Below are 25,754 nucleotides of genomic sequence, written 5' to 3' on the forward strand. Positions count from 1 at the left end.
CCCAGCCCTCTGGCCCCTGCGGCCTGCAGCCTGACTTCCTCCCCCCACCCCGCAGCTCGCCGCCCGGCTCCTCGGACGGGGCCGCCCCGATGGGACGCCGCGCCCCGGCCCTAGCGCGCCGCTGAGCCGAGCGCCGCCGAGCCGAGCCCGCGCCGCAGCTGCTCGCCGCTGCCCTGCTCGCCCCCGCCCCTCACCCCTAGGCCCTCAGCCGCGTCCCTGGTCCCCCGGAAAGCTGGATTTCCGAGGCTGGAGGCGCCTGGCCGACTGGGTGGGGACCACCATGGGCAACGCGGCAGGCAGCGCGGAGCAGCCAGCGGGCCCCGCCGCGCCGTCCCCCAAGCAGCCCGCGGCGCCCAAGCAGCCGATGCCCGCGGCGCGAGAGCTGGAGGAGAGGTTTAACCGGGTTCTGGTGAGTGTGACCCGCCGCGCGCTGGGCGCGGGCGGGAGACGGCGGGGGCTCGGCACGCGTCCCCGCCGCGGGGGGCTCAGGTACCGCTTGGAGATCCCTGGCCCAGTGGTTGCCCCTACAGGGGGTGGGAGTGACCGTGGGTGCTTTCAGAGTGACTTAGCACTCTCCCCCCCAAAACTTTCTTCTGCAGTCGCCCAGTCTGCCTCCCCAGGACACCCCCATCCCTGGCGCTCCTGGGTCTAAAGGTCTAAACAAAAATGTCCTGCGAGGAAGTTGGGAGCCTAGCACGCAAGGGGGTCCCCGGGGGATCCCCTTCCGCACTGCACGCAGGCCGGGTCACGGGGCGCAGGTCTGGAGCATCTGCTGGTGTCTCGGGGCTAAAGATGGACGGGTCACATCTTAACGTGCTGGGAGCTGGAGACCGAGTTCAGGTGTTCGGTCCAGATTCGTTCGTGCCTGGGCAGCTGGGAGCTGGGTCCTCAGATCATGCAGAGGGAGCGTCTGTGTTTCTCACCCTCGACCTGTGCAGGAGAGATTGCCTGTGGGTCCTTATCTTGGGCATTTCCTCCAGCCCACTGAAGGGATTAAGGTCAGGAGGGGTGGGGTCAGGATGGGTTGGCCACTTTGGTTTGGGGTGGTGCAGAATTCTGGAAACCCCTGTCGACTCATCTTCCCCACTATCACCTGCTGGAGAAATTGAGGGGCTCAGAGACTAAGCCCCTGGGGAGAGAGCCATCAGCTGGGGCTGAGCCTGGAAGCAGTCAAGGATGTGTTTGGGGAGGGGCTCCAGAGCAAAATCAGGGCTCCCTAAGACCTGGTGGGAGGCGAAGTAGGGAGGGGGAAGGGCCACTCATTCTCACTTCCCTCTCCCTACCTCAGCCCTGGCCCAGGCTCCTTTCTCTAACTAATTGCCTGGTGACCTGTCTGCTGTCAGCTCCCTTGCTGGACTCTGGGTGACAGGCGCATGAGGCCGTGCTTTTTCCCAGGGGCACTTCGCAGCCTAAGCAGGCTGGCATTGCAGGTCTGAGCGTGGGAGCCCAAGGGAGACTTAGGCAGTAGAGCAAAGCTGGTGTGTGTGGCAGTGCTTAGTCCTTTGTCCGTTCCACCTCCTTGACATCATTTCCCCTCCCTTGGCCAGTCACTGGGCAGTACTTGCCAGATTCTCCGCGTGGCCCCTCATCAGAGTTTCTAGAAATCTTGGCTGCCCCCCTCCCAGAAGGAAGGCTAGGAGGGGTTTGGAGGAACTATCGGGTGCCGTGGAATCTGGTCCAACCTCGTGAAGGCACCTTGCTTGATTGGGGAGAGGGAGGGACCCGGAGGGACACCTCACACCGGGTCAGGCCCTGATTACCCCATCTCTCCACCCGCTTTCCTTTTCCCAAACCCATGGCCTGGCAAAGCTGAGCTGAGCTGAGCAGATGGGGGAGAGGGGAGAATGAGGAGAGACAGTCTCTGGGGGACCATCTGGGGAGCCTGAGTTGGTGGTGGATCCCTGGACCCCTGCCAGCCTGATGGGGGGGGGGGTAATAGGTCTGTCCTTCCCCCCTAACTGTGTGTCTGTGGACAGGGATGGGCCAGGCTATCAGAGGGAGGTTCCGGCCCCCGTCCACTCTCTGTTAGGTACGCACTAGTGGGCAGGAGTGGTGTGAATAATTCAGACCAGTGGGAAATCCAAAAGTCAAAGGGTGAGTTTCTGATGCATGTGTAGTTCTTGATTGCCCTGCTCGAGTTTTGGCCTTAGCTCTGATTGGCTGAGTCTGATGCTAACGGCCTTTGGGAGTCCCTGAGTACCAGGGCGTGGAGGGTGGAGGCCCAGAGCTGGGTCTGAGAGGGTGTCTTGGCGGAGAAAGCAGCGGTGGCTGCGCAGAAATCTAGGGCAGCAGCACCCATTGGGGCTCAGCTTTCCACCCCAGCCCGCAGGAACCCCAGTGTGTTTACACTTGGCCTTCTTTCTGGGGAGGGATCAGTCTGTCCCTTGTCCTGTGTGAGCAGAACACACCCCACCCAAGGTCGCTTGGCTAAGAACCTGGCTCCCCTCACTCCCCACCGACAGGGGCATGAGCCCCGCCCTGGGGTGACGGCCTTGGCCCCTGCCTGCAGCTGCCTGGGCTAAGTATTTGGCTAAAACCACGAGCCTGGCAAGCAGTATTGCAGGGCGCGTCTTCATCAGAGCTCTGCCTCCGTGGCCAGAGAGGAATCCTGTCCCTACGGACTGTCTGAGAGGAGGAGGAGAGCCTCGGACAGCTGAGCGATGGGCCCACTGCCGGTCAGGAATCCTTGAGTCTTGACAACAAAAACATAGCTCCTTTGCATATTGTCACATGGCCCCAGGGGAGCTCTTCCTTTAGCTTAATGGCAGCCCTTTGGTCCCTGGTGGGGAGTAGGATCCTGAGACCCCAAACCACGCCTTGGCTCCTGGCTGTGGGTGAAGGGTGCCCCCACCAAGGCCTACGCCAGACAGGAGATGGAGCTCTCTCTCCCTTTCCCTTCCGTGGCCTTTCTCCCATGCAGGGGGGTGGGCTAATTTTCTGAGGAGGCTGTGAGAGAGAGGGGTGCCCCTGCTTGAAAAGGGGGTGGGGAGAAAGAGCAGGTTGAGCCAGGGTTTTCCGGCTGCTGCCTTAGCAACAGTGGAGGAGCGATGGCTGCCCAGAGACATGGGCCTGGTAATGGTGGGAAAACCAGCCCGCCAGACACCAGGCTCTCGCCTCTCCTACACTGTGCTCAAGGCTCGTGTCTTCCTTGCACACCTTCCCCTGTAAGGGTCGGGGTTTGGGACGACAAGGCACTCTTTCCAGGCCTTCCAGAAGTTCATGATTCTGGCTGGGCATAGGATACTCCTGATCTGTCTGGTTGGGGAGGAGCCTGTGACCTTGGGGCCAAGGGACCAAGAGAAGGTGCCCCGGACGTTGGGCTGGAGGCCGAGGGTGATGCTGACCCACACGGAGGCTGAACCATTCAGAGATGAGTTTTCCTGCTAGGGCTTAGCCCCCTGACATGCCCTTAGCATGTGCCCAGGGGTATAGACATTTGGGGAGGCTGTGTGGGGAGGTCAGGATGCCCCCACACAGGGTGTGGATCCTGGAAGTCCTGCTTTCAGCGGGACCCCTTCCCTGAACTCCCTTGCCTACATTGTGTTGGCCAGTGCCCTTCTCTGGGGCGAGGCAGATGAAGTTTGGGGACATGTAGCTCTAGAGGGGTGATAAGGCCCTGCACCTCTCATCTCTGGGGTGTCTTACACAGAGAACCCCAGTGAGGCTGTGGGCAAGTGGGCACATGCTGGGCTGGGCAGGCGCTGGCGGGTGACATTCTTAGTGGGCTGGGCTGGCACACGCTGACCCTGGAAACCCAGGGATGTGGTAGGCATGATTCATGGGGACATCTGGGTCCAGTTGGCAAAGAGCTGGGTGAGACGGGCAGGAGCAGGTGGAGCTGCTCTGGGGGCTACCTCTGCATTTTCCCAGGCGCATGGGACCCTGGAAGGTGGCTCAGGCCTCCCTGCCCCTGAGAAGGCCAAGGGTCACTCGCGGGAAAGGCAGAGTAACTTCCTGAGCTTTGAGTTATTACGCTGGGGGGTTGGGTTTTCTCTTTGCCACATACTACCTGGGTGACCTTGAGCAAGTTACTTGACCTCTCTGAACTTCAGTTATCCCCATGGGTAGAAAGAGGCTGGCCTCTGCCGACCGTTGAAAGATTAAGTGGAGTTTGCCTGACACAGAGCAGGTGCTCCAGAAACTCTCCCTGACGGTGAGGAAGGGGATGACATCGGAGAGGGTAGGACCCTCTCCATACTGGAGGCCTTCTAGGCCCTTCTAGACTGTGCCTTTCCCCTCTTCCCACCTCCATGACCGACACCCACCAAGGCTGCCAACTTCAGCCATCACAGGCCATGCTGCCCTCGCTGCCATCAGGCAGGTCTGCAACAGTGGGGCCTAGACCGAAAACTGCCTGGCGGCCGGAAACCACGAAGAGGGAGGGCCCACCTCTCCTGAAGGGTGGGGCAGTGGTGGCGCTAACGGTAGCTCTGTGCACATGGGGAGGGGGTGGGGAGCCCTCCACTTCCCTCTGAGAGACGGTGTGCTTGTGTGGGGGGGGGGTTTCCCCAGTGAGTAAGAGCTCAGTGTGGGCAACAACAGGAAGCGTAGGGTGCTGGGTGGCAGGAAGTGGGGCTGGCTGTTCCTGGTTCCTCAGACTCGGGGGACCGGGGCCAGGCTGTCTGCAGGAGACCCTGGGGGCTTGGGACTCACATTTCTTGCTGCCCTCAGTGAGAAGGAAACTGAGTCTTCTTGAAGACTTGCTTGCCAACTAGGTCAGCTTGGGCAAGCAACTTAATCACTCTGTGCCTCAGTTTCCCCTTTGTGAAATGGGGATCATCAGAGTATTTCCTGTGTAAGCTTCTTTTTGAGGTTTTTTTTTTTTTAAGATTTTATTTATTTATTTGATAGACAGAGATTACAAGTAGTCAGAGAGGCAGGCAGGGAGAGAGAGGAGGAAGCAGGCTCCCTGCTGAGCAGAGAGCCGGATGTGGGGCTCGATCCCAGGACCCTGGGATCGTGACCCGAGCCGAAGGCAGAGGCTTTAACCCACTGAGCCACCCAGGCGCCCTCTTTTTGAGGTTTAAGTGATAGGTAGATAGAAAGCACTTGGAATGGCACTTAGCCCAGTGTGGACATTTGGGGAATATTTACTGTGGTTGCTGCAATTCTCCCCCCAGGGCCTGGATCACCTGGGCAGTACCTGCCATCCTGGCTCCCACCCGGCTTGCCCTTGTCCCTGCCCTGGGGACCCTTCAACCCTGATGGGAGAAGCTGTGAACATTTTGGGGTTCTCGGCACCTCATCCTGGGGCCAGTCGGCTCAGAGCCCTCCTCTAAGTCTGGGATTTCCTCTAACTGCCCCAGAAAATCTATACACTGGAATTTTAAAACTTGGACAAAATGGATTGTTGGAGATGCACTGAGAGCCCTAAAGACCAAAATTGAGGCCATGGAGCGGTGGGCGGAGGGGGGTGCGTGGGGAAGTGGGGGCACTTCCTGGCTTTTGGGCCCCTCAGGCTGTGGAGGCTCTGGAGGGCTGGTCTGAGACTGGGCTTGGTAGCCAAGTTCAAGGGCATTCTGGGACTCAAAGGGCCAGATGTCACGAGGAGAGGGTGGGCAGGTGGGCTGGGGCAGAGTCTGAGCCCAAGCTGAAAGTGAAACCGGAGGGCGTGGCTGTGTCCTGAGGCAGACAGAGCCGCTCAGTCTCCAGGGAGACCCCTCCAGATGTCAGCACTTGGGGGACAGTGGGTCGAGGCAGAGCTTGCCAGGGACTGGACTTGGGGGAGCGAGGCTGGAGGCCCCTCTTGCCCCTCAGGACGGAGGGGCAGGGAGGGAGAACGGGCCCCACACATTCTAACAGAAAGGTTGGGGAATCAGCTCCTTTTCTTGGCCATGCCCTCAGAGATGGGTCTTTTCTGCCTCTTTCTCTGACCCAAAGCCTTAAGGGCAGCAGGGAAAGGGGGGCTGAAGGGTCAGTTCAAGCCAAGCCTCGGAGGCAGGTCTGTTGGGTGTGGACGTGTTCACAGACTTCTGCTCATCACACCGGCCCTCCCTCGGGGTCTTCAGCAGACCCCTCCCACCCCCCCAGTCTGGGAGCCGCCTCTTCAGTGTGCATCACTGGAGAGTATTATTACATCAAAACACAGCTTCTCCCTGAGTATTTCCGGGGAGCTCTGGGCGCCGTGAGGCAGAAGGGAAGTGTGCCTATTTTACGGAAGGGGAAGCTGAGGCTCAAAGAGACAGAGAAGTTGGCAGGCTAGGTGGGCCCAGAAGCTGGATCTTCTGAATCTGGCCCAGGTTCTTCCTCCACCCCCTGTCACCTCACAGGAGGCAAGTGTCCCCCCACCACACCTGGCCTTCCCTGTCCTTTCCTGTCCCATGTGAGCGCATCAGCCAAACCTCTGCTTCTCTCCCAGCCGCCCCCCCCCATGGGACCGCCTCCTTGCAGAGGGCCCTGGGTCTGGGGTCCAGGGCCCGATTTTCCAGGAGGGTTTCGCTCCCCCTTGAGCGAGTGGCACCCTCTGGTTCCTGTCACGCTCCTCAGGGTCCCCGTCTCCTCGGTGGGCTCAGTGAGGAACAGCTGCTCATTAGCGCTCTGCGCTGTCATGGCTATTTCTGATTTCCAAGCCTAAATTTAGCACGTCTGGCAGGCGGGCAAGTAGCCTCCGGGGCTTGAGCATGCCCAGGTGGGGAAGGGGCAAAGGAGTGGCCTGCCCGCCACCATGGTCAGGGACAGGTGGACCCAGCCGCAGAGGCCTCCCCCTCCCCAGTAATAACCCCGGGGCGGACCCCAGGGAAGAGGGCCAGGGCACTGGTTCATAGTCAGCTCTAGGCTCAAAGCTGGCCTGGCTGCCCGCTTCCTGGCTTTGTAACCTTGGACAGGTCATTAAACTAATCCGTCCTTCTAGTTGTAAGATGGGACCGATGGTGCCGATGGTGGCGAGGATGTCCCCTGTGTGGGGGGGCTCAGAGCAGTGCCAGGCATGGTAGGCGTCCAGGCAGGGCTGGCTACCACATTTATTGGGGACGTTATTAGCATTAGTTGCGGCCTCTAGAAGGGCCACCTGGGCCATTCCAGGAACCAGACAGATCCCTGGGGTGGGTGATGGCTCAGAAAGACCCCTGTTGGGAAGCAGCTGTCCCTGTAAGGCTCTGTTGCTGGAGCTTATCCACACCCCCTCTCTCCAAGTCGGCCACCAGTTTCCCTGACATTGGTGGACCGGTGGACATTGGCTGCCTCCTTCCCCCGAGCCTTGCCCTGCTCTGCCCTGCCCCACCGTGGATCTCTGTGGGGTGGGGATGGATCAGGAGAGACCAAGGAGAGAGAGAGAGACGGGGATGGAGAGTGGTCCAAGGGAGGCCTTCCCTCAGCTCCAAGGGCCCTTTCCTGGGCAGTCGGTGCTGTGGTGGCAAGAGCTGTTCTGGCCACTGGCAGCTTGGGGAGGGCAGTAGATGAGACAGCAGCGGTTTCCCTAATCCAGGGGCTCACTTCCGCAATGGGGAGAAGAATGACGTAGCCCCATCCCCAGCTGGGCTGGGGGGCCCGGTGGGTAGGCAGTTTCACCTCTCAAGTGGGGCCCCGGCCGGAAAGCTTGGGCAATGGGGGCTGAGAGCACCCAGCTTCCGGCTGTCTGGGACTGACCCAAGGCAGTGATTGTTTTGGGGGGTGAGGTCTGGCCAGAGCCCCAGAACTGGGCCCGGCACCCCAGAGAGGAAGCTGGCTACGGAGCCTCAGGTGGGTGTGGCCCGCTCTGTGCTCCAGCTGGGCCTCCTCTCAGGCCCACGTGACTGAGGATGTGTCGTGAGCCACCAGAGCTGGTGACAGGGGCCCCTTGACTCTGGGCTGGGGATTCCTGGGGACTCCCACATCCCCAGTGGGGCAGAACTCCTTGAGGGCAAGAACTGTCTTTTAGGGCCTGACTCACAGGAGACTATCTTTTAGCCTGGGGTTTACGGAATTGGGGTCGATCGGCGCCATCTTCCGTGTCTATTGGGAAGATACACCAAGTTCAAGGGGGCCAGGGACCCCCTGGAGCTGGCGGCAAGGACAGGACCCTGTGTCTGCCCTAGGAGGGAGAAGCTGGCCAGGCATGTCTGTGGCTGGGGGAGGAGGACCAGGCGGAGAAAGGCTGACCTTTCGTAGCTCCTCAGGGGAGTCCCAGCCTGGGCCACCAGCCCCACGGACCCAGTGTGTCGGCTGCTGGCCCTAGTTCCTGTGGCCCGGTGACCTTCCCCAGGAATCCCCCTGCCCATCCAGCTGTGATGGGCCTACTTGGAATTCCCTGCCTGTCTGACTAGCTTCCTTGACTCGTGTCAGTCTCCTCCTTCCAGAAGCGATGAGGACGGAGGGGGCTGGAGAGGGTTGAGGAGGAGACGTCCGCTGCCATCCTGGCAAGAGATTTCCCGGTGCGTGTGAGACACTGGTACCCTGGGCCGGGACCGCACGCAGTCCCCACGGTTTCTGGTGGCACGCAGGAGTGGGCCACAGCTCCTGTGGCTGGAGACGGAGCCTGCCCAAGTGGGAGAAGAGATGGTACCCCCTTATGGCACATGGGGAAATGAGTCCGGGGCTGCCGGAGGTCCCAGAAGTTAGGCTGAGAACCCATGAGTGTGAGTGTCACGGCAGACGCCCCGGGGAGGTGGGGTATGGATGACAGAGCCCAGGCTCTGGGGTCAGGCAGACTCAGGGCCAAATCCCAGTGTCACTTTCTAGCTTTGGGCCAAGGGGAAGGTGCCCTGCCTTTGGGCCTCGGTTTTCTCATTGACTAATGCTGCTTATGTCCCAGGGAGAGAGGGTGATGGGGATTCACATGGATGACAGATATCCTAGGGACCTGACCCCTCATGGCTCCTCTGAAAATGCCCATACCTTGCCCTTCCCACTGGGGGCCCAGGCTCAAGGTCATTCCCTTCTCTCCCCCACTACCCCAGAACTGCATGAACTTGCCGCCGGACAAGGTGCAGCTGCTGAGCCAGTATGACAACGAGAAGAAGTGGGAGCTCATTTGTGACCAGGTGGGTCCCAGGCCCCTTCTGGCAGTGGAGTACCCTGCCCTGGCCAGGCTGGGGCTGGCAGGAGAGGGGGACACTGCCACATTGCTCATGGGGCCAAGACCCTGCCCAGAGGCCTGTGTAGCGTCTGCAGAGTGTGCTGGGGGGTGTCTTCAAGACTCTAGGGTCTCCTTCCCTCGGACATGGGTCTCTCCAGGGACCTTATGAGTCCCTAGCAGGGCTGGGTCCGCCCTCTGAAGGGCTGGCAGGGGCTAGTGCAGGCCGTCAGGCCGTCGGTCTCTCCAGCCCGGCCATGTCACCGTCCTCCTTGCGGAGCTTCTTGAAGCAGCCTCCGTTGACCCTCCAGCTCAGGGCTGGGGAGGAGAGGAGGCAACCCCAGGGCTGGGCCTCTTTGACCCCATGGGAGGTGAGGAGGAAGGGGCAGGATCCCTGTCTCCCTCCTTTCCTGGGGGCCAGGGGAGCTACTGTCAACCAAGCAACAAGCCAAAGGTAACCGTTCCCAAGTGGCAGAGTGAGAACTAGACGCTCGGTCTCCTGGTGCTTGGGCAGGCACCTGGCTTTGCCCCCTCTGTGGCTCCCTGGCTGCCCTTGCCTCTCTGGCTTCTAGGGCTGCTGTCCGTGGTGGCAGGGAAGGCCCCCTCCCTCGGCTGGGCCAGGGTGGGGCCTGGCTGCTGCAGTCCTTCGGGGGAGGGAGGGAGGCAAGGGTGGGGAGCTGGGGAGCAAGGAGCCTCCCCTGGGAGCGAGGGCTGGGCCTTCAGCTCCTGCTAATGGACCGGAATGGGATGAGCAGGCCATGATGGAGACTGGGGGATAAGGGCTGGGCCACGGAGGGAGGGCAGGGAGCTGCTTCAGAGGGGGCTGTGTTTGGGGTCCCTGCCACTTGGCCTGGCATCTCAGGCTGGGGACTCAGAGGCCTGGGAGAAGTGGGAGGCTGAGGGGGGTGGCTGGGTGTTATCTGGGGGATCTGGGTGGGGAAGGATGGGAGCTCCTCTGCTGGGGGGGCCCTCTGCTGTGGCCCCTGCTTCTTCGTGAGTGGCTCTTGTAACCCTGGGTGGGGCAGGGAAGTTAGGAGCTGCTTTTTTGAGCGTGGAAGGTGGGCACACTCAGGTTCCCACCAGCACAGGTGAATGGGACAGCTGGGAAGGGGCCCTTAGTGTGTTCTTCCTCCCCGGACTCCCAGCTCTGGATGGGTTATGTGGGCTGGGGAGGGCAGGGGGCTGGGAAGGTACCACCTACTGGCCAGTCTGTGTCCCCTCCCTGCCCCCACCCTGGTCACCAGGGTGGGGTGTGTGGCACTAGGGACACCTCCAAACCCTGCCCCCCACCCAGGACTGCATTAGGGCTGCGGCTTGTGAGGCCATTGTGGGGAGTGAAGGTCCAGGACTGGGGTCTTCTAACGTGCCTTGGTGGGTGGTTTGGTTAGACCTTTGATATTTCAGAGGGGTCTCCGGAAAGCCTGGGGCCTGGGGTCAGAGCTGAGGATGGGATTCTGGGGAAGGGCTGGGTTAGCTGTGGCTGGTTTCCTGTTCACCCCACTCCATCTCCCCAGGAGCGGTTTCAAGTCAAGAACCCTCCCACCGCCTATATCCAGAAGCTGAAGAGCTACCTGGAAACTGGTGGGGTCGGCCGCAAGGTAGCGACGGACTGGATGTCTAACCTGGGGGTATATGTCTCCCCCTTTTTCTCTGTCCCTTTCCCCTTGCACCTGCCAAGCTCTGGGCAGCTGGAGTAACTGTGCGAATCAGCTTTTTGGTGGACTTTGTGGGTATGTGTGTGAGTGTGGGTGTTTATTTTTAGGGGCTGGAGGGGGCCCGGGGCAGTCTGCTCGGCCCAGCTGCGGACGCTTACGTGGGTCCACTCGTGTGTGCGCTCGAGCGTGTGTGTGCACCATGTGGCCGTGCGTGGGTGTGTGTGTACTATGTGTGTGCTTTTGTGTCCACATATGGTTGTGAGTGTGTACCCTTGGGTCCACATATAGAAGTGTGTGCACCCCATGTGTCCATGTGTGGATAACTGGTGTCTTATCTGTACCCACGGTGCTTGTGTACGGATGTGTGTGTGTGTGCGTGCGTGCGCATGCCGCATGTCTGTGTGTGTGGAGGTCTGTGTGTGCACCGTGCTCATCCGTGTACGGGGCCATGTGTAGCCCGAGATGCTTGATCTGCCAGGCAGGTGTGTGGAGGTGGTGGGGGAGGCTGAGCGTGAAAGGCCAGTCGTGGGGGGCGGGCAGGGGCTGCTGGCTGCTGCCTCCGCGCTCAGCGGGCCTGTGGGTGGCCCTGGGCTTCACCCACCAGACTCTCCTGTTCTTGGTCCCCAGTTTAAGAGGCGAGTTCAGGAGTCCACACAGGTTCTGCGGGAGCTGGAGATCTCCCTGAGGACAAACCATATCGGGTGAGCAAGGGCTCAGATTTCCCTCTTTGGGGTCTGGGACAGTGCTGCCCCCAGGTGGCTCCTGGGGCTTCCCCTTGCTACTGGGGATGGGCTCTGGCCGTGCCTGTTCCATGCCCAGCCTGGGCAGGACCTCTCTCCTGGCTGGAGCTCAGGGAGCCCTGTGCCCTGCAGGTGGGTGGAGGAGTTCCTCAACGAGGAGAATCGCGGCCTGGACGTGCTCCTCGAGTACCTGGCCTTTGCCCAGTGCTCCGTCACGTAAGTCCACGCACCCGCCCTCACACGACTCCTCAGAGCCCAGGTTTGTGCCTTCCTGTCCCTCATCCATGCCTCTGCCCGTGTCCAAGCAGTGCCGCCCTCGAGCCTACCCTGGGCTCACACGCACCACACCCGCGTGGTGGGTGATGCCACTTCCTCAGGGCCTGCGTGGATAGGGAGGGACATGGCCTGGGGTGGCCAGCCGGGACCCGGGCGGCTTACTCTTCTGTTCCCGCCTTCCTCAGCCTCCTCCTCTGCCCAGCACAGCGCTGAGAACAGCCCCTGATCTCCCCTGCATGGTCTCTCTCTCCCCTCAGCATCCCTCGCCCTGCTCTCAAGGGCCCCTGAGCTGCGGGCCATCCAACCCCATCCAACCCCTGCAGGTATGACATGGAGAGCGCAGACAATGGGGTCCCTGCCTCAGAGAGGAGCAAGCCCCTGGAGCAGTCTGTGGAAGATCTCAGCAAGGGGCCGCCCTCGGCCTTGCCTCCCCAGTCCAAGAGCCGCCACCTGACCATCAAGTATGTGGGGCCCCTTGCAGGATGGTGGGGGGAAGAGAGGATTCACCCCTAGACTGCTGCACCCTGCCAGCCCCACCCCAGGCCCTTGGGGGTGGTGGGAGCAGCAGCCTGGCATTGGGGGGTCCCAATAAGGGCCTTAAGCAGGGCTTGAGAGATGGGCGTGTTATGAAGCCTTCCATGGGTGGGCACCTAGAAACTGGAATCTGGGTGGGTCTGGGATAAGGAAGGTGTTTCTGGGTTGGTGAGACCTGCCTTGTACCCTTCTAACCCCCTCTTCTTTCCTGTGCGGCCTCCAGGTGCCCCCCCTCGCCCCGGTACGTAGCCACCTGGGGGCAGGTGCATGCCTGGTTGGCTCCCTGGGTGGGGGTGGGGTAGGGTGTTCAGCTGACACCTCTGGGTTCACCTGCTCTGGCTAGCCTCCCCACCCTAATGCAGGACATCCTGCTGGGAGGCAGGGAGAGGGAAGGAGACAGCCCTGGAGCCTCATGTGGACCCCCAGCTTCTATCCTTCCAACATTGGTCTACGGGCCCAACTTCACATTAAGCCCCAAACCCTCACAATTTCTTTGTTTGCTCATTCATTCATTCATTCATTCAACAAATTTTTTTTAGCCTTTCCTATGTATTAGGCATGGTGGCAGGTGCTCAGGAAACAGATCACCCTGCCCTTGAGAGCCCTTGGTCTAGAAGGGGACAGTGTTTGACAGGCTCTCATGGAGGCGTGAGCAGGAGTTGTGAGAGGGGAGGTGGCTACTGGGAGAGATAGCTCTGGAATAATGTCTCACAGATGGATATGGGCTCTACGGGCAGTGGCGGGGACAGGGAGGGGCAGTCCAGGTGGAAGGAACAGCATAAGCAAAGATTTAGGCCCGAGTAATGACGGGAGAAGGACAGTGTGGCAGTTGGAGGGAGGAGGTGGGGCTTCCTGGTGTTGTCGGAAATGTGATAGAATTGTCAAGACGCACTGATGTGGAAGTCATGATTGACAATTCTGCAACAATGAGAAGGAATCACATATTTCTTAGTAAAGAATAATCGAGGACACTCATAGCACTTACTATGTATCAGGCACTGTTCCAGGCTCATTTCATAGTCCCAAAAACCCTGTCAGGAAGGTACTGTTATTACCATTCCTATTGTACAAATGAGGAAACGGAGGCACAGGGTGATCAAGTAAACTCACCTAGTATAAGTGGTGACCTGCGATTGGAAACCACATCATCTGAATTCAGAGTTGGCCTTTCGAGATGGCAGATAAGCCCAGGGCGCTGAGAGCGCCACCTTGTGGAGAGCACTTCCACGGTGATTTCCAAGCATTGGCTGTCTTCCCTCTCTAGGCTGCCTACCCCCACAGCCCAGCAACACTTTTTGTACTTTTTTTTTTTTTTTTTAAGATTTTATCTATTTATTTGACAGACAGAGATCACAAGTAGGCAGAGAGGCAGGCAGAGAGGCGGGGAGCCTGCCCCGCTGAACAGAGAGCCTGATGTAGGGCTCGATCCTAGGACTCTGGGATCATGACCTGAGCCAAAGGCAGAGGCTTAACCCACTGAGCCACCCAGGCGCCCCATAGCAACCCTTATTGATGCCAAGTTGCTGTTAAGGTCTTTGCCTTCCTCACTCCCTCTGCCCCCCTTGCAGCATGTCAGGCCCGAGTCCTAGGGACCAAGGGAACCTTTCCTGCCCTCCAGTGGCCTCTTTGGTTGGGTGGATGGGAATCAGTTGCTGAATGTTCCAGATGTGCCTGGGGCAGGGTGGGGGCCAGTTGTGGGAAGCCTGGTGTAGGACTCTGACCCCTGCTGCCTCCCCCCACCCCACCCAGGCTGACCCCTGCCCACAGCAGGAAGGCCCTGCGGAATTCTCGCATCGTTAGTCAGAAGGATGACGTCCACGTGTGTATCATGTGTTTGCGCGCCATCATGAACTACCAGGTTGGTCAGTGGGCGTGAGGCACCGGCGTACCTGGGAGCTGGGTCTGTCCTCACCTGGGGCTGCCTCAGCCACCGAGGTTCAGGGACCCGCTATCCTGCCCCCTGACCCTGTTCCCCACTGGAGAGCCCTGGGGATGGGGATTGTTGAGGGTCTTGAGGCTTGAGGGGAAGCCCAGATTTCTACCCCCTCCTGGTCGGGCCCTCTGGAGTGCCCTGGATATGAAATATGCCTCCGGTGGGGACCTGGGCACAGCCACCAGAGAAGGCTGAGCATAGCGAACTCAGGGACAGCCACTCTGGGTGATTTTGTCTGGAGGAGTGGCTGGTGCGGCCTGCCCTCCTTCACTTAGCAGGCCTTTGAGGACTCCCTGTTTGTGGGGTGCTAAATCCTGACACTGGCTTTTGAACAAAGTTATTTAAAAAGAGGGACCAGGCTTTGGTAGCCACAGAAAAGGCTATAAGAACTTCCCAGACCTGAGGGCAGTGAGACCGGAAGGCAAGAGCCCTGCCAGTGCCTGAGGTGCTGGGCGTGACAGTGCTGGCAATCCTGGGGGTCTGCCTGGAAGAGTTGACCTTTCCTCTCTCCCCAGTCTGGCTTCAGCCTCGTCATGACCCACCCAGCCTGTGTCAATGAGATTGCGCTGAGCCTCAACAACAAGAACCCCAGGTGAGTCCCGGGCCCCTCACCTTTCTCCACATCTAGAGTCTCCTGCCACTTGACCCCTTGCCTACTCTGCTCCCCAGTTCTCAGGACTACTGGCCAGGCTCATTCCAGCCCTCCTCCCCATCAGCTGCCCCCAGCCTGGCCCACCCTCTTCCCTTGCTGTGGGGCCCACTTTCAAGGGATAAACTGGCCCCCCTCTCCCCAGGACCAAGGCTCTGGTGTTGGAGCTGCTGGCGGCTGTGTGCCTGGTGCGAGGAGGGCATGACATCATCCTGGCAGCCTTTGACAACTTCAAGGAGGTACTGAGGCCCCCCACCCCCAAAGGGTGCTCGCTCTCTGGGGCCCCTTGGAGTCCTGTGGCTGGCAGTTGTGGCCTCTGCTGGGGGCAGCTGGGAGTGCTGGGTGGGCATTTGGGGAACGCAGGGTGGGGATAAGCTGGAAGGGGGAAGCTTTCAAGGGCAGGTACCAGGTCACGTAGGGGCACTGCCTGGGGCAGAAGGGACAACTATGGGGATCTGCTGAACCTCTGATCCTCAGACTGGCCGGATCCAGACTGGACTTGGCCCATGCATCTCAGAGTTCTTTGACATCTCAGAGTTCTGCCAACTCTGGCTAAGTAGATGCATGAGAATATGATGCATAAGGTGGGATATGGTCATTCATTCCCTTAATACTATTTGTTGAGTGCCTACTATGTGTCAGGCACAGAGTAGGCCCTTGGGTTGCATCAGTGAGCAAAAGAAACAAAGAAGGCAGGGAAGGACAGATAATGAACAATACACTAAATGAGCAGATTACATAATATGTCTGAGAATGGTGGACACTCTGAGGAATAAGTCCAGGTCGCTGGAGGGGCAGGAAGAACGGGTCACAGGGTGGGCAGGGAGGCCTCGTGGAGATGGTGAAGTTTGAGCAAAGCTGTGAGGGAAGTGAGAGGCTTGGTGTGGTGGTGATCTCAAGTAAGAGCATACCGGGCAGACGGAACAGCAGGTGCAAAGGCCCTGAGGTGGGAAGGTGCCAGGACAGCAGTGTGGCCAACACAGTTAAGTGAAGGGAGGTTTGGGGGGATGGAGAGGGAGGGGAGGTTTTGAGCAGAAGAGCGATGTGGCCTGACTTTGATTTAGAGGGGAGGCGCCTGTAGAAGCACATGATGGTGGCTGGGAATGGCTTGGGAGGTGTGTTGCTGGGGCCCTCGCGACAGCCATTCTCCCCATGCAGGTGTGTGGAGAGCAGCACCGCTTTGAAAAGCTGATGGAATATTTCCAGAAAGAGGACAGCAACATCGACTTCATGGTGAGCCGGGAGGTTCTGTCTATCCTCGGTGTAAGGAGGAGCCAGGGGTCCCGGGTCTCCAGCTTCTGGGCTCTGCTCCTGAGTGACTGGTGGGAGAGGGAAGCTGGAGGGAGAGACCTGGAAAAGAAATGTGGGTAGGGGCAAAGCTGGGTTAGTGGAATGAGAAATGGGGAAAAGGAGAGACTTGGGAGTAAATGAGGAACAGAAGGCTTGGAGCACCCCCACCCGGAGGGTCACAGACCTGCTTGTGGACCTGCTCCCCAGGTGGCCTGCATGCAGTTCATCAACATCGTGGTACACTCAGTGGAGAACATGAACTTCCGTGTCTTCCTGCAATATGAGTTCACCCACCTGGGCCTGGACTTGTACTTGGAGGTGAGCCCTGAATCCCCCCACTGGGACTTAACCACTAGGCAGCTGCGGAGTGTGGCTCTGGGCTCAGCGGCGTGGGTGCTGAGGTTGGCAGATCTGGTTCAAATTCCGAGTCTGCCACTTCCAAACCCATGTGACTTGGGACAGGTCTCTTCTCTCGGAGTCTCACTTTTCCTGTCTGTAGAAGGAGAGAATCATAGATGACTCTAAATAGAAATGAGGTAGATCATTTTCTGCCACCTTCTAGCCACGCGGTCCATGGAGCTGTTATCTCAGGCACCGGAACAGGCTCTGGGTGGCCCTGGGCCTCTCTGGCTTTGGGAGGATCAGCCTCAGACAGGTTCTGCCTCAAGAGCATAATGGGAGCACAGAGATACTGGGCGGAAGTGGGAGCAGGCTCATGTCGGATGGGCCCAGGGCCTAGAGGAGTTCCTTGCCCTGGAGAAGGTGGTCGCAGAGGGCCTTGGTGTTTCCTGGTCCAGCCTGTGCAGAGAAGCTGCAGGTATCCCTATTCCTTTGGGAGGCCTTTGGGATTGGATTGGGATTTGGATCTTTCTAAAAGCCAAAAGGTGAAAAGTTGGAGGGGATGATCTAACCATACAAGGGACTATTATTCAGCCGTGTAAGGGGATGAAGTTCTGATACATGCCACCGCATGGATGAACCTTGAAAGCATTATGCTAAGTGAAAGCAGCCAGACACAAAAGCCCAAGTACTGGATGATTCCTTTATGTGAATGTCCAGAAGAGGCAGAAGGTCTACTGGTAGTCGCCAACGGTTGGGGGAGGGGAGAGCAGGGACTGACTGCTAACAGCAGGGTTTCTTCTGGGGGGATGAAAATGTTCTGGAATGAGACAGTGGTGATGATGGCACAACCCTGTGAATATACGAAAAACCACTGAATTGCATGCTTTAAAATACCGAATTTTATGGAATGTGAATTCTATCTCAATAAGAAATTTAAAAAAAAAGCCGGCTGGGGCTCAGGCCATTTCCTCCAGGCTCCCGGGCTGATGGGGGGGGGGTGGGGGGGCGGCGGCGGGGAAGACATCTCACCTGGGGCCTCACCCCGCTCTTTCCGTCTCGGGGACAGAGGCTGCGGCTCACGGAGAGCGACAAGCTGCAGGTACAGATCCAAGCGTACTTGGACAATGTTTTTGATGTGGGTGCGCTGCTGGAGGACACGGAGACCAAGAATGCTGTGCTGGAACACATGGAGGAGCTGCAGGAGCAGGTGGCCCTGGTGAGAGCTGCTCCTGAACTTGGCCTTGGTTTTAGGTGTGAGTAGGGGGTGGCTGGCTGCCTGGCCCCGGACTTTGACCCGAATCCAAATCTTGAATCCTGTGGTATCTTTCTCAATGAGCCTTCGCTGGGTTCCTACCCTGCGGGACCTCTGAGGTAGGCAGGCCCCCTTTCTTCCGGTGCTCAGAACCCGCACCCTGGATTGGGTGGAACTGGGTGCCTGTCCGTGGTCCTAGCCCAGTTTCCTCTCCACCCACCTCCCTCCTCAGTGGTGCCTGGGTTCCTCCTCCCGAGAGAATGTCAGTGCCCTCAGGATCTTACCTACTTGGGTTCAAGTGCCAGGCTCAGCCCACCTGCCAGGCACCCAGTGCTAAGCACATCCGGAAGCCTCCCCCAGCCCTGCAGGCAGGCGTGCCTGCTGCCACCCCCTCACCGGCGGTGCCGGTGCCCAGCGGCGGGTGGGAGCTCACCATGTGCTGTGCCACAGCTGACAGAGAAGCTTCGGGACGCGGAGAACGAATCCATGGCCAAGATTGCCGAGCTGGAAAAGCAGCTAAGCCAGGCTCGAAAGGAGTTGGAGACCCTGCGGGTGAGGCTGGTGGCAGAGGGGGCCGGGCCAGGGGTGGGCCGGGCTCCCAAGAACTCACCGGTTGGGGCTTCTAGGCTTGACACTTCCTCTCCCGGGGCAAGAGGGTGGGGGCTGTGTGCCAAGCCTGCTCGGAGGCACTGACCCCCCCACCCCCCGGGGCTCACAGGAGCGCTACAGCCAGGCGACCTCCATGGGCGCCTCTAGGCGTCCCCCTGAGCCTGAGAAAGTGCCTACCTCCGTCCCGGCGCGGCCCTCGGCCCTAGAGCTGAAGGTGGAGGAGCTGGAGGAGAAGGGGTTAATCCGTATCGTGCGGGGGCCCGGGGATGCTGTCTCCATCGAGATCCTTCCGGTGGCTGTGGCAACTCCCAGCGGCAGTGATGGCCCGACTCCTCCGGGAGTGCCCACCCGCTCGCCCAGCCCAGGTAAGCAGGAGCTTCCGGCAGGGTGGGGTCGACGTGGGGGAACCAGGGTCTGGAGGGGGAGCCTGGGAACATCTCCCGCCCGGAGAGTAGGAGAGGTAGGTTCAGGGCTGTGGGCGCGGCTCAGGTGCTTGCGGGGATGGTAGACCGGGACCCAGTGCGCCTGCGTAGGCAGGGGAGGCGGAGGCGAGACCACCTAGGCCCAGAATTTGATTCCGCTTCCCCCATACCCCCCCCCCCCCGCCCCGTTTTGGGTTCTCGGTTCTTTCCAGGCTCAGATCTCCCACCTGCGGCAGAGCCGGTTCCCGGAGGAGCACCCCCACCGCCACCGCCACCGCCACCTCCCCCACTTCCCGGCCTCCCCCACCAGCAGGAAGTCCCGCCTTCGGCACCCCCATTGGTCTCACCCCTCCCTGGCGGCTCCGAGCCCCCACCCCCGCCGCCGCTGCCAGGAGACTTGCCACCCCCACCCCCGCCGCCACCGCTGCCTCCGGGCACAGATGGACCAGTGCCTCCGCCACCTCCCCCGCCTCCAGGAGGTCCCTCTGGAGAGTCCGGTCCTGAGATGGCCTCAGGTGGGTGGACCACCAGGGGCTGGGGGGAGATATGGAGGTGCCTGGACCTCAGTGTCCTCTATTACCTGCTGTATGGGGGGGGGGCTCCTATTGCCTTCTCCCTGTCCTGTCAGGTCATTCTGGACCCTCTGTCCCACCAGCCACCCCACCTCACCTCCCCGGTGCTCAACCACTCTCTCCCGGTTCCAGGAGTGAAGACCAAGAAACCCATACAGACCAAGTTCAGAATGCCACTCTTGAACTGGGTCGCACTGAAACCCAACCAGATCACGGGCACTGTGTTCACTGAGCTCAATGATGAGAAGGTGCTACAGGTAAGTGTGACCCTGCCTAGCTTCCCCTGTGGGCACCGGGGGAGGAGGGGACTCGGCCTGCACTGTGCTCGGTCATCGCCAGCGCCCCATTGTACAGATGAGGATGTGGAGGCCCAGGGATGGGGGTTAAGCTAAACAGGGTTAGTGCATCTGATAGGCAGTTTGTCCTGACTCCCCTGGAGGTTTGCCCCTCCTTCACTACAGAAGGCACATCTGGCCTCCACCGTCTGGCCTCTTTCCTCCTTTTTTTATTTTATTATTTTTTTAAGATTTTATTTAGGGGCGCCTGGGTGGCTCAGTGGGTTAAAGCCTCTGCCTTCAGCTCAGGTCATGATCCCAGGGTCCTGGGATCGAGCCCCGCATCGGGCTCTCTGCTCGGCAGGGAGCCTGCTTCCTCCTCTCTCTCTGCCTACTTGTGATCTCTGTCTGTCACATAAATAAATAAAAATAAATTTAAAAAAAGATTTTATTTATTTGACACAGAGAGACACAGTGAGAGAGGGAACACAAGCAGGGGAGTGGGAAGAGGGAGAAGCAGGCTTCCCCACAAGCATGAAACCTGACTTGGGGCTTAATCCTAGGACCCTGGGATCATGGCCTGAGATGAAGGCAGACTCTTAGTGACTGAGGTGTCCCTCTCTCTTCTCCTTTTTTTTTTTTTTTTAAAGATTTTATTTATTTGACAGAGAGAGACACAGCGAGAGAGGGAATACAAGCAGGGGGAGTGAGAGAGGGAGAAGTAGGCTTCCCGCCATGCAGGGAGCCCGATATGGGGCTCAATCCCATGATGCCAGGATCATGACCTGAGCTGAAGGCAGAGGCTTAACCCACTGAGCCACCCAGGCGCCCCTCTCTTCTCCTTTTAAGCTTCTTTCCCACCACCCCCAAAGGGAACCAGGGTTTCAACTTTTTTTTTTTTTTAAGAGAGAGCGCAGGGTGGAGTGCAGGAGTGGGGCAGAGGGTGAGAGAGAGAGTTCCAAGCAGGCTCCAGGCTTAGTGAGGAGCCCAACATGGGGCTCAGTCTCACAGCCCTGAGATCATGACCTGAGCCAAAATCAAGAGTCAGATGCTTAACCAACGGAGCCACCCAGGCACCTTTAACCCTTCTAATTCTATTTTTAGCTTTCCAAAAGGGCTGTGTTCTCTTGCTTCCAGGCCATTGCTCATGCTGTTCCTTCTGCCTGGAATGCCCTTTCCTTTCCTCTTTTTTTTTTTTTTTTAAGATTTTATTTATTTATTTGACAGATAGAGATCACAAGTAGGGAGAGAGGCAGGCAGAGAGAGAGACAGAGGAAGAAGCAGGCTCCCTGCCAAGCAGAGAGCCCGATGTGGGGCTCGATCTCAGGACCCTGGGATCATGACCTGAGCTGAAGGCAGAGGCTTTAACCCACTGAGCCACCCAGGCGCCCCTCCTTTCCTCTTTTTAACCCCTGTCCAGTTCAGCTCTTCCTTGAGCTATAAGGGCTTGGAGTGTGGGTCCCCAGGGTTGGGTGCTACTCTTCCTCCTTGATGCTGTTTGTTCTCCCCCTGTCTCCCCCATCAAGGTCGAGCTGGGTTACTGGTTTGTTTCTCTGCTGGTGGTGTGGTCAGGGCTGGATGGCTGGTTCAGCCAGGAATGTAGCGAACCCCAGCTGGCCTAGCCTCACCTCCTCTCCCTGTGTCCTCAGGAGCTAGACATGAGTGACTTTGAGGAGCAGTTCAAGACTAAGTCCCAAGGTCCCAGCCTAGACCTCAGTGCTCTCAAGGGTAAGGCAGCCCAGAAGGCCCCCACCAAGGCCACCCTCATTGAGGCTAACCGGGCCAAGAACCTGGCGATCACCTTGCGCAAGGGCAATCTAGGGGCTGACCGCATCTGCCAGGCCATCGAGACGTGAGTACCTCTGCCCCACACTTGTGAGTAACCCAGCCCCGGTACTGGCGGGGGGAGCATCAGGCTTTCAGTAAAAGAGTCCCATCCATGGGGCAGAGCCCATCAAGCTTCATGCTAACTCCAGTCAGGAAGTAGGGCTGGGAACCTTGTTCTAATTTTCAGGTAGAGAAAACTGAGAAAACTGAGTCCACTGGACAGGGCAGACAGTTTGGCAGACAGTCCATAATGCGAGTCCACACCCAGACTGAGACATTCCCGTTTCCTCCCTGCCTCCTTGCCCAGCTGTGGGCACTCAGGCCCTGGCATTTACAGCTGGGCATCTGTCCCTACTGTATGATAGGCACCTGTGGCTTCCCAGCTCCCAACTGACCTGACTGCTACCTCTTGGTCCCTGAAGTTACTGGCAGATAGCAAATACTGAAGTTCATTTATTCAGTCGAGGAAGGGGGGGTGGTTAGTCCTGTCCTCAAGAACTGGTGGGTATAGAGCGATAACTACCCCATCTCCCACCAGGTACGACTTACAGGCCCTTGGCCTGGACTTCCTGGAGCTGCTGACCCGCTTTCTGCCCACGGAGTACGAGCGGAGCTTGATCGCCCGCTTTGAGCAGGAGCAGCGACCCATGGAGGAGCTGTCAGAGGAGGACCGCTTCATGCTACGCTTCAGCCGCATCCCGCGCCTGCCGGAGCGCATGGCCACGCTCACCTTCCTGGGCAACTTTCCGGACACTGTCCAGCTGCTCATGCCGGTGTGGGCGGGGCAGGCAAAGCGGTGTGGGCGGGGCAGGGTGGTGTGGGCGGGGCAGAGAGAGCCTCGTGTGGGCAGGGCCAGGTGGGCGTGTGTTCTGGGTGGACGGGAGGCAGCTGGCAGCCTCCCCTCCTCGGGAGGGCATTTAGGAGTACTTGAACTTCCCATGGCCTTGCCCCTAACCCTCCCCCAACTTATCTCGACTCTCCCATTGCACCCCCAGCAACTGAATGCCGTAATCGCAGCCTCAATGTCCATCAAGTCCTCTGACAAACTCCGCCAGATCCTGGAGGTGAGCGCCCAGTGCCAGGGCCTGGGAAGTGGGGCCCACCCATGACTCCTTGCCTGTTCCGGGTGCTGCGAGAGGGAGACCCCGGCCTTGCCCTGCACTCCTAGCATGCAACAGTTCCCAATTCTCATGTAGAAAGAGCTAAGGCAGGGGTGGTGGTCATGGCTACAGCAGCGTACTGTAGACTCCTCCTGAGGGCCAAGTCCCCTCTGGGGATCACTGTGTGATTAACAGAACACCCGCACCTGCTCAGGGGAGTCTATCTAGCAGAGTCTCTGGGAACCAGTAGAAATGGCTGTTGGATGGTGACACACTGAGGGAATGTGAGCAGCGCAGTTCCGGGTAGGAATAGCAGAGGACAAAATTGGGTACACTGAGGGGCACTTGGCTGGCTCGGTCGGTTGAGTATTATGCGACATTTTTTTTCAAAGTTTATAATTATTTATTGAAGAAATTTCTACACTGAATGTGGGGCTCGAACTCATGTCCTCAAGATCAAGAGGGACATATTCCTCCAACCGAGCCAGCCAGGCGCCCCAAGCATATGACTCTTGATGTCGGGTTGTGGGTTTGAGCCCCACGTTGGGCGTAGAGATTACTTAAAAATCAGACCTTAAAAAACAAACATTGGGTATGCCAGGCACAGAGGACAGACAGGTGCACAGGCTTGTACGTGGGTCATGAACCTGAGGGGTGCATGCCCGAGTGCAGTGTGGGCTGAGTGTGTGGGGCTGCTTTTTGCCACGTCTTCTTGTGCAGTGTATACTTGAGGGGGTTTCTTCAGCCCCGGCGCCCTGCTGAACATCCCCCCTCCCCCCCCCAGATTGTCCTGGCCTTCGGCAACTATATGAACAGCAGCAAGCGTGGGGCAGCCTATGGCTTTCGGCTCCAAAGTCTGGATGTGGTGAGGGGCACGAGGAGGGGTTCCCTGGCCTGGGGGATGGGGATGGGGAACAGCTGGTGGCCTGTGGCTGACGACAGGCCTGCACACAGCTGCTGGAGATGAAGTCGACTGACCGCAAGCAGACACTGCTGCACTACCTGGTGAAGGTCATTGCCGAGAAGTACCCACAGCTCACGGGCTTCCACAGCGACCTGCACTTCTTGGACAAGGCGGGCTCAGGTATGGGTGCCGGTCCCCCGCTCCTTGGGTGGGTGGGGAGGGGCTCAGCCCCGGGGACTGATAGGGGTTTGAGGAGAAGTGAGGGGCCCACAGGGTGTCATTGGACAGGAATGTCACCTCTCTGATTCCCTACCTCGTGCTGCCCCATCCCCCACCCAGTGTCCTTGGACAGCGTCCTGGGGGATGTGCGCTCCCTGCAGCGAGGCCTGGAGTTGACCCAGCGAGAGTTTGTGCGGCAGGACGACTGCATGGTGCTCAAGGAATTCCTGAGGGCCAACTCACCCACCATGGACAAGCTGCTGGCAGACAGCAAGACCGCTCAGGTGGGCCAGGGCTGGCCGGGCCCTGGAGGTGGGGAGGCGGGGGATGAAGGCCTGGGTCAGGGACACAGTGGGGGGAGGCGGCAGGGGACCCACCTGCCTGGGGCAGCAGAGATGAAGCGGCCAGTGTCTTAAAGGCGCCTGGAGCTCCTAGGGGTCGGTGTTGGCGGGGCTGACGGGCTGTGCCCACAGGAGGCCTACGAGTCCGTGGTGGAGTACTTCGGAGAGAACCCCAAGACCACGTCCCCCTCCATGTTCTTCTCCCTCTTTAGCCGCTTCATCAAGGCCTACAAGGTATGTGTGAGGGGCGGGCAGGCTGGGACCCCTGTGGGGCCTTCCGGCCTCTCCACCTGGGCAGTGTGAAGGGTGGGGGATGCTTCTGTCCAGGGGCGGGATAAGACTCCCCTCACAGAGACCTACCTCGGCGTCTCAGAAAGCCGAGCAGGAGGTGGAACAGTGGAAGAAGGAAGCAGTAGCCCAGGAGGCAGGCGCTGACGCCCCCAGCAAAGAGGAGGCCCCAGCACCCAAGGTAGGCAGCTGCGCCTGAGCTCGGCGCTTTGCAGGGATACCCATCCCGAAGACCCAGGCCTCCTCCGTGCCCTCATTTCTGGGAACAGACCCTGCCCCAGCAGCCTGGGACGGGAATGGCTTCCTTTTGCTCCAGCCTGCTGTGGGGGAGCAGGCCGGCAGATGTCCTAGGGTTTGGTGGCCTGGGGAGAGGGGATCCTGGAGCTGGAGCTATACACCTTGCATGACCACCCCCCACTCCCTCATCACCACCCAAGGCCCGGCGGCAGCAGATGGACCTCATCTCTGAGCTGAAGCGGAAGCAGCAGAAGGAGCCACTCATCTACGAGAGTGACCGCGATGGGGCCATTGAAGATATCATCACAGGTGAGGTTTTGGCTGGGCCTGTCCTATCCTCTCTCTGTCCTTCTAATGCTGTTCTCCCCCAACCCCAGCCCTAGGGGTCTGGCTGCCTCAATGCTTCTTGCTACTTTTCCTATCTTTTTTCCTTTCTCTCCTTCCTCCTCCCTCCCAACCCTCAGTGCTCAAGACGGTGCCCTTCACGGCCCGCACCGGCAAGCGGACGTCCAGGCTCCTCTGTGAGGCCAGCCTGGGAGAAGAGATCCCTCTCTAGCCCCCAGGTACCTGGGTAGCCTGGCCTCTGAGCCTAGAAGCTGCCCACAACCCTGGGGGGCCCTCGGGGGACTGGGTCATGCTGCCGTCCCCGGGGCCACGCGTGGCTGGGGTGTGCTTGAGTGGGGTCTGGTAAACATGAACAGGTCCCTTCCCACATGCACACAATCGGGGTCCCTACAAGGGTGAGAGGCCAGTGGCCTGGAGTTGGGGTCCTAACCCCGGGGCAGACTTCGGAAGGGTGCGTGTCTCTCTTCTTGGCTGCCAGATCTGCGGAACCAGCCCTACATCCGCTCAGACACAGGCCGCAGAAGTGCTCGCCGGCGCCCCCCGGGACCCCCCCTGCAGGTCACCTCGGACCTCTCGCTGTAACTGCTGTTTCTGCACAAGGACTCAGTGGGGAATGGGGGATGGCAAGCAGGGGGCCCAAGGAAGATGGTCCTCAGCTCGGCTGGGCCGGGCAGCCCCCTCTGCCGCTGCTGCCATTCTCCACGATGGTCCCACCTCAAGTGGTCGGGTGCAGGGGCATGGGGGGGACAGCATCGCCAGCCCCTCCCCCAAATGCTGCTTGCAGCACCCCCTTCCCCTAATAGCCATACTTAGCCTCAGCCGGAGCCTGGCCTGTAACTTATACAGTGCAACCTTGCGCTCCATCCCCAGCTCCGGAAACTCTCCACGGACCTTATTTTTATACAAGATTAATAAACATGTTTGCAAAAGATCCGCGTCCGCTCTGTGCCCGCCC

The 25,754-nt window shown here is 59.3% G+C and overlaps 1 protein-coding gene across 7 annotated transcripts; it reads left to right on the forward strand.

Moving 5' to 3' along the window:
- On the forward strand, positions 1-25,728 carry FMNL1 (formin like 1). Of its 7 annotated transcripts, none has more exons than XM_045983717.1 (28): positions 1-409; positions 8,874-8,957; positions 10,504-10,617; positions 11,272-11,345; positions 11,517-11,600; positions 11,984-12,121; positions 12,418-12,435; positions 13,944-14,052; positions 14,643-14,719; positions 14,922-15,015; positions 15,935-16,009; positions 16,274-16,384; positions 17,475-17,624; positions 18,111-18,212; positions 18,379-18,634; positions 18,904-19,206; positions 19,396-19,520; positions 21,188-21,390; positions 21,904-22,138; positions 22,361-22,429; positions 23,250-23,330; positions 23,420-23,549; positions 23,709-23,872; positions 24,062-24,163; positions 24,303-24,398; positions 24,655-24,763; positions 24,919-25,017; positions 25,278-25,367. In XM_045983717.1, exons 1-27 carry the CDS (start codon positions 281-283, stop codon positions 25,008-25,010), a joined length of 3,324 nt encoding a protein of 1,107 aa, XP_045839673.1. In that variant the 5' UTR covers positions 1-280; the 3' UTR covers positions 25,011-25,017; positions 25,278-25,367. The 7 variants fall into 7 exon arrangements, with proteins under 7 accessions (XP_045839673.1, XP_045839678.1, XP_045839672.1 ...); XM_045983722.1 differs by having other exon boundaries at positions 10,504-10,587; XM_045983716.1 differs by lacking the exon at positions 24,919-25,017 and having other exon boundaries at positions 25,278-25,728.
- The last annotated feature ends 26 nt before the right edge of the window (positions 25,729-25,754 follow it).

Source organism: Meles meles, chromosome 18 (genome assembly GCF_922984935.1).
Source record: "Meles meles chromosome 18, mMelMel3.1 paternal haplotype, whole genome shotgun sequence".
Taxonomy (NCBI): Eukaryota; Metazoa; Chordata; class Mammalia; order Carnivora; family Mustelidae; genus Meles; species Meles meles.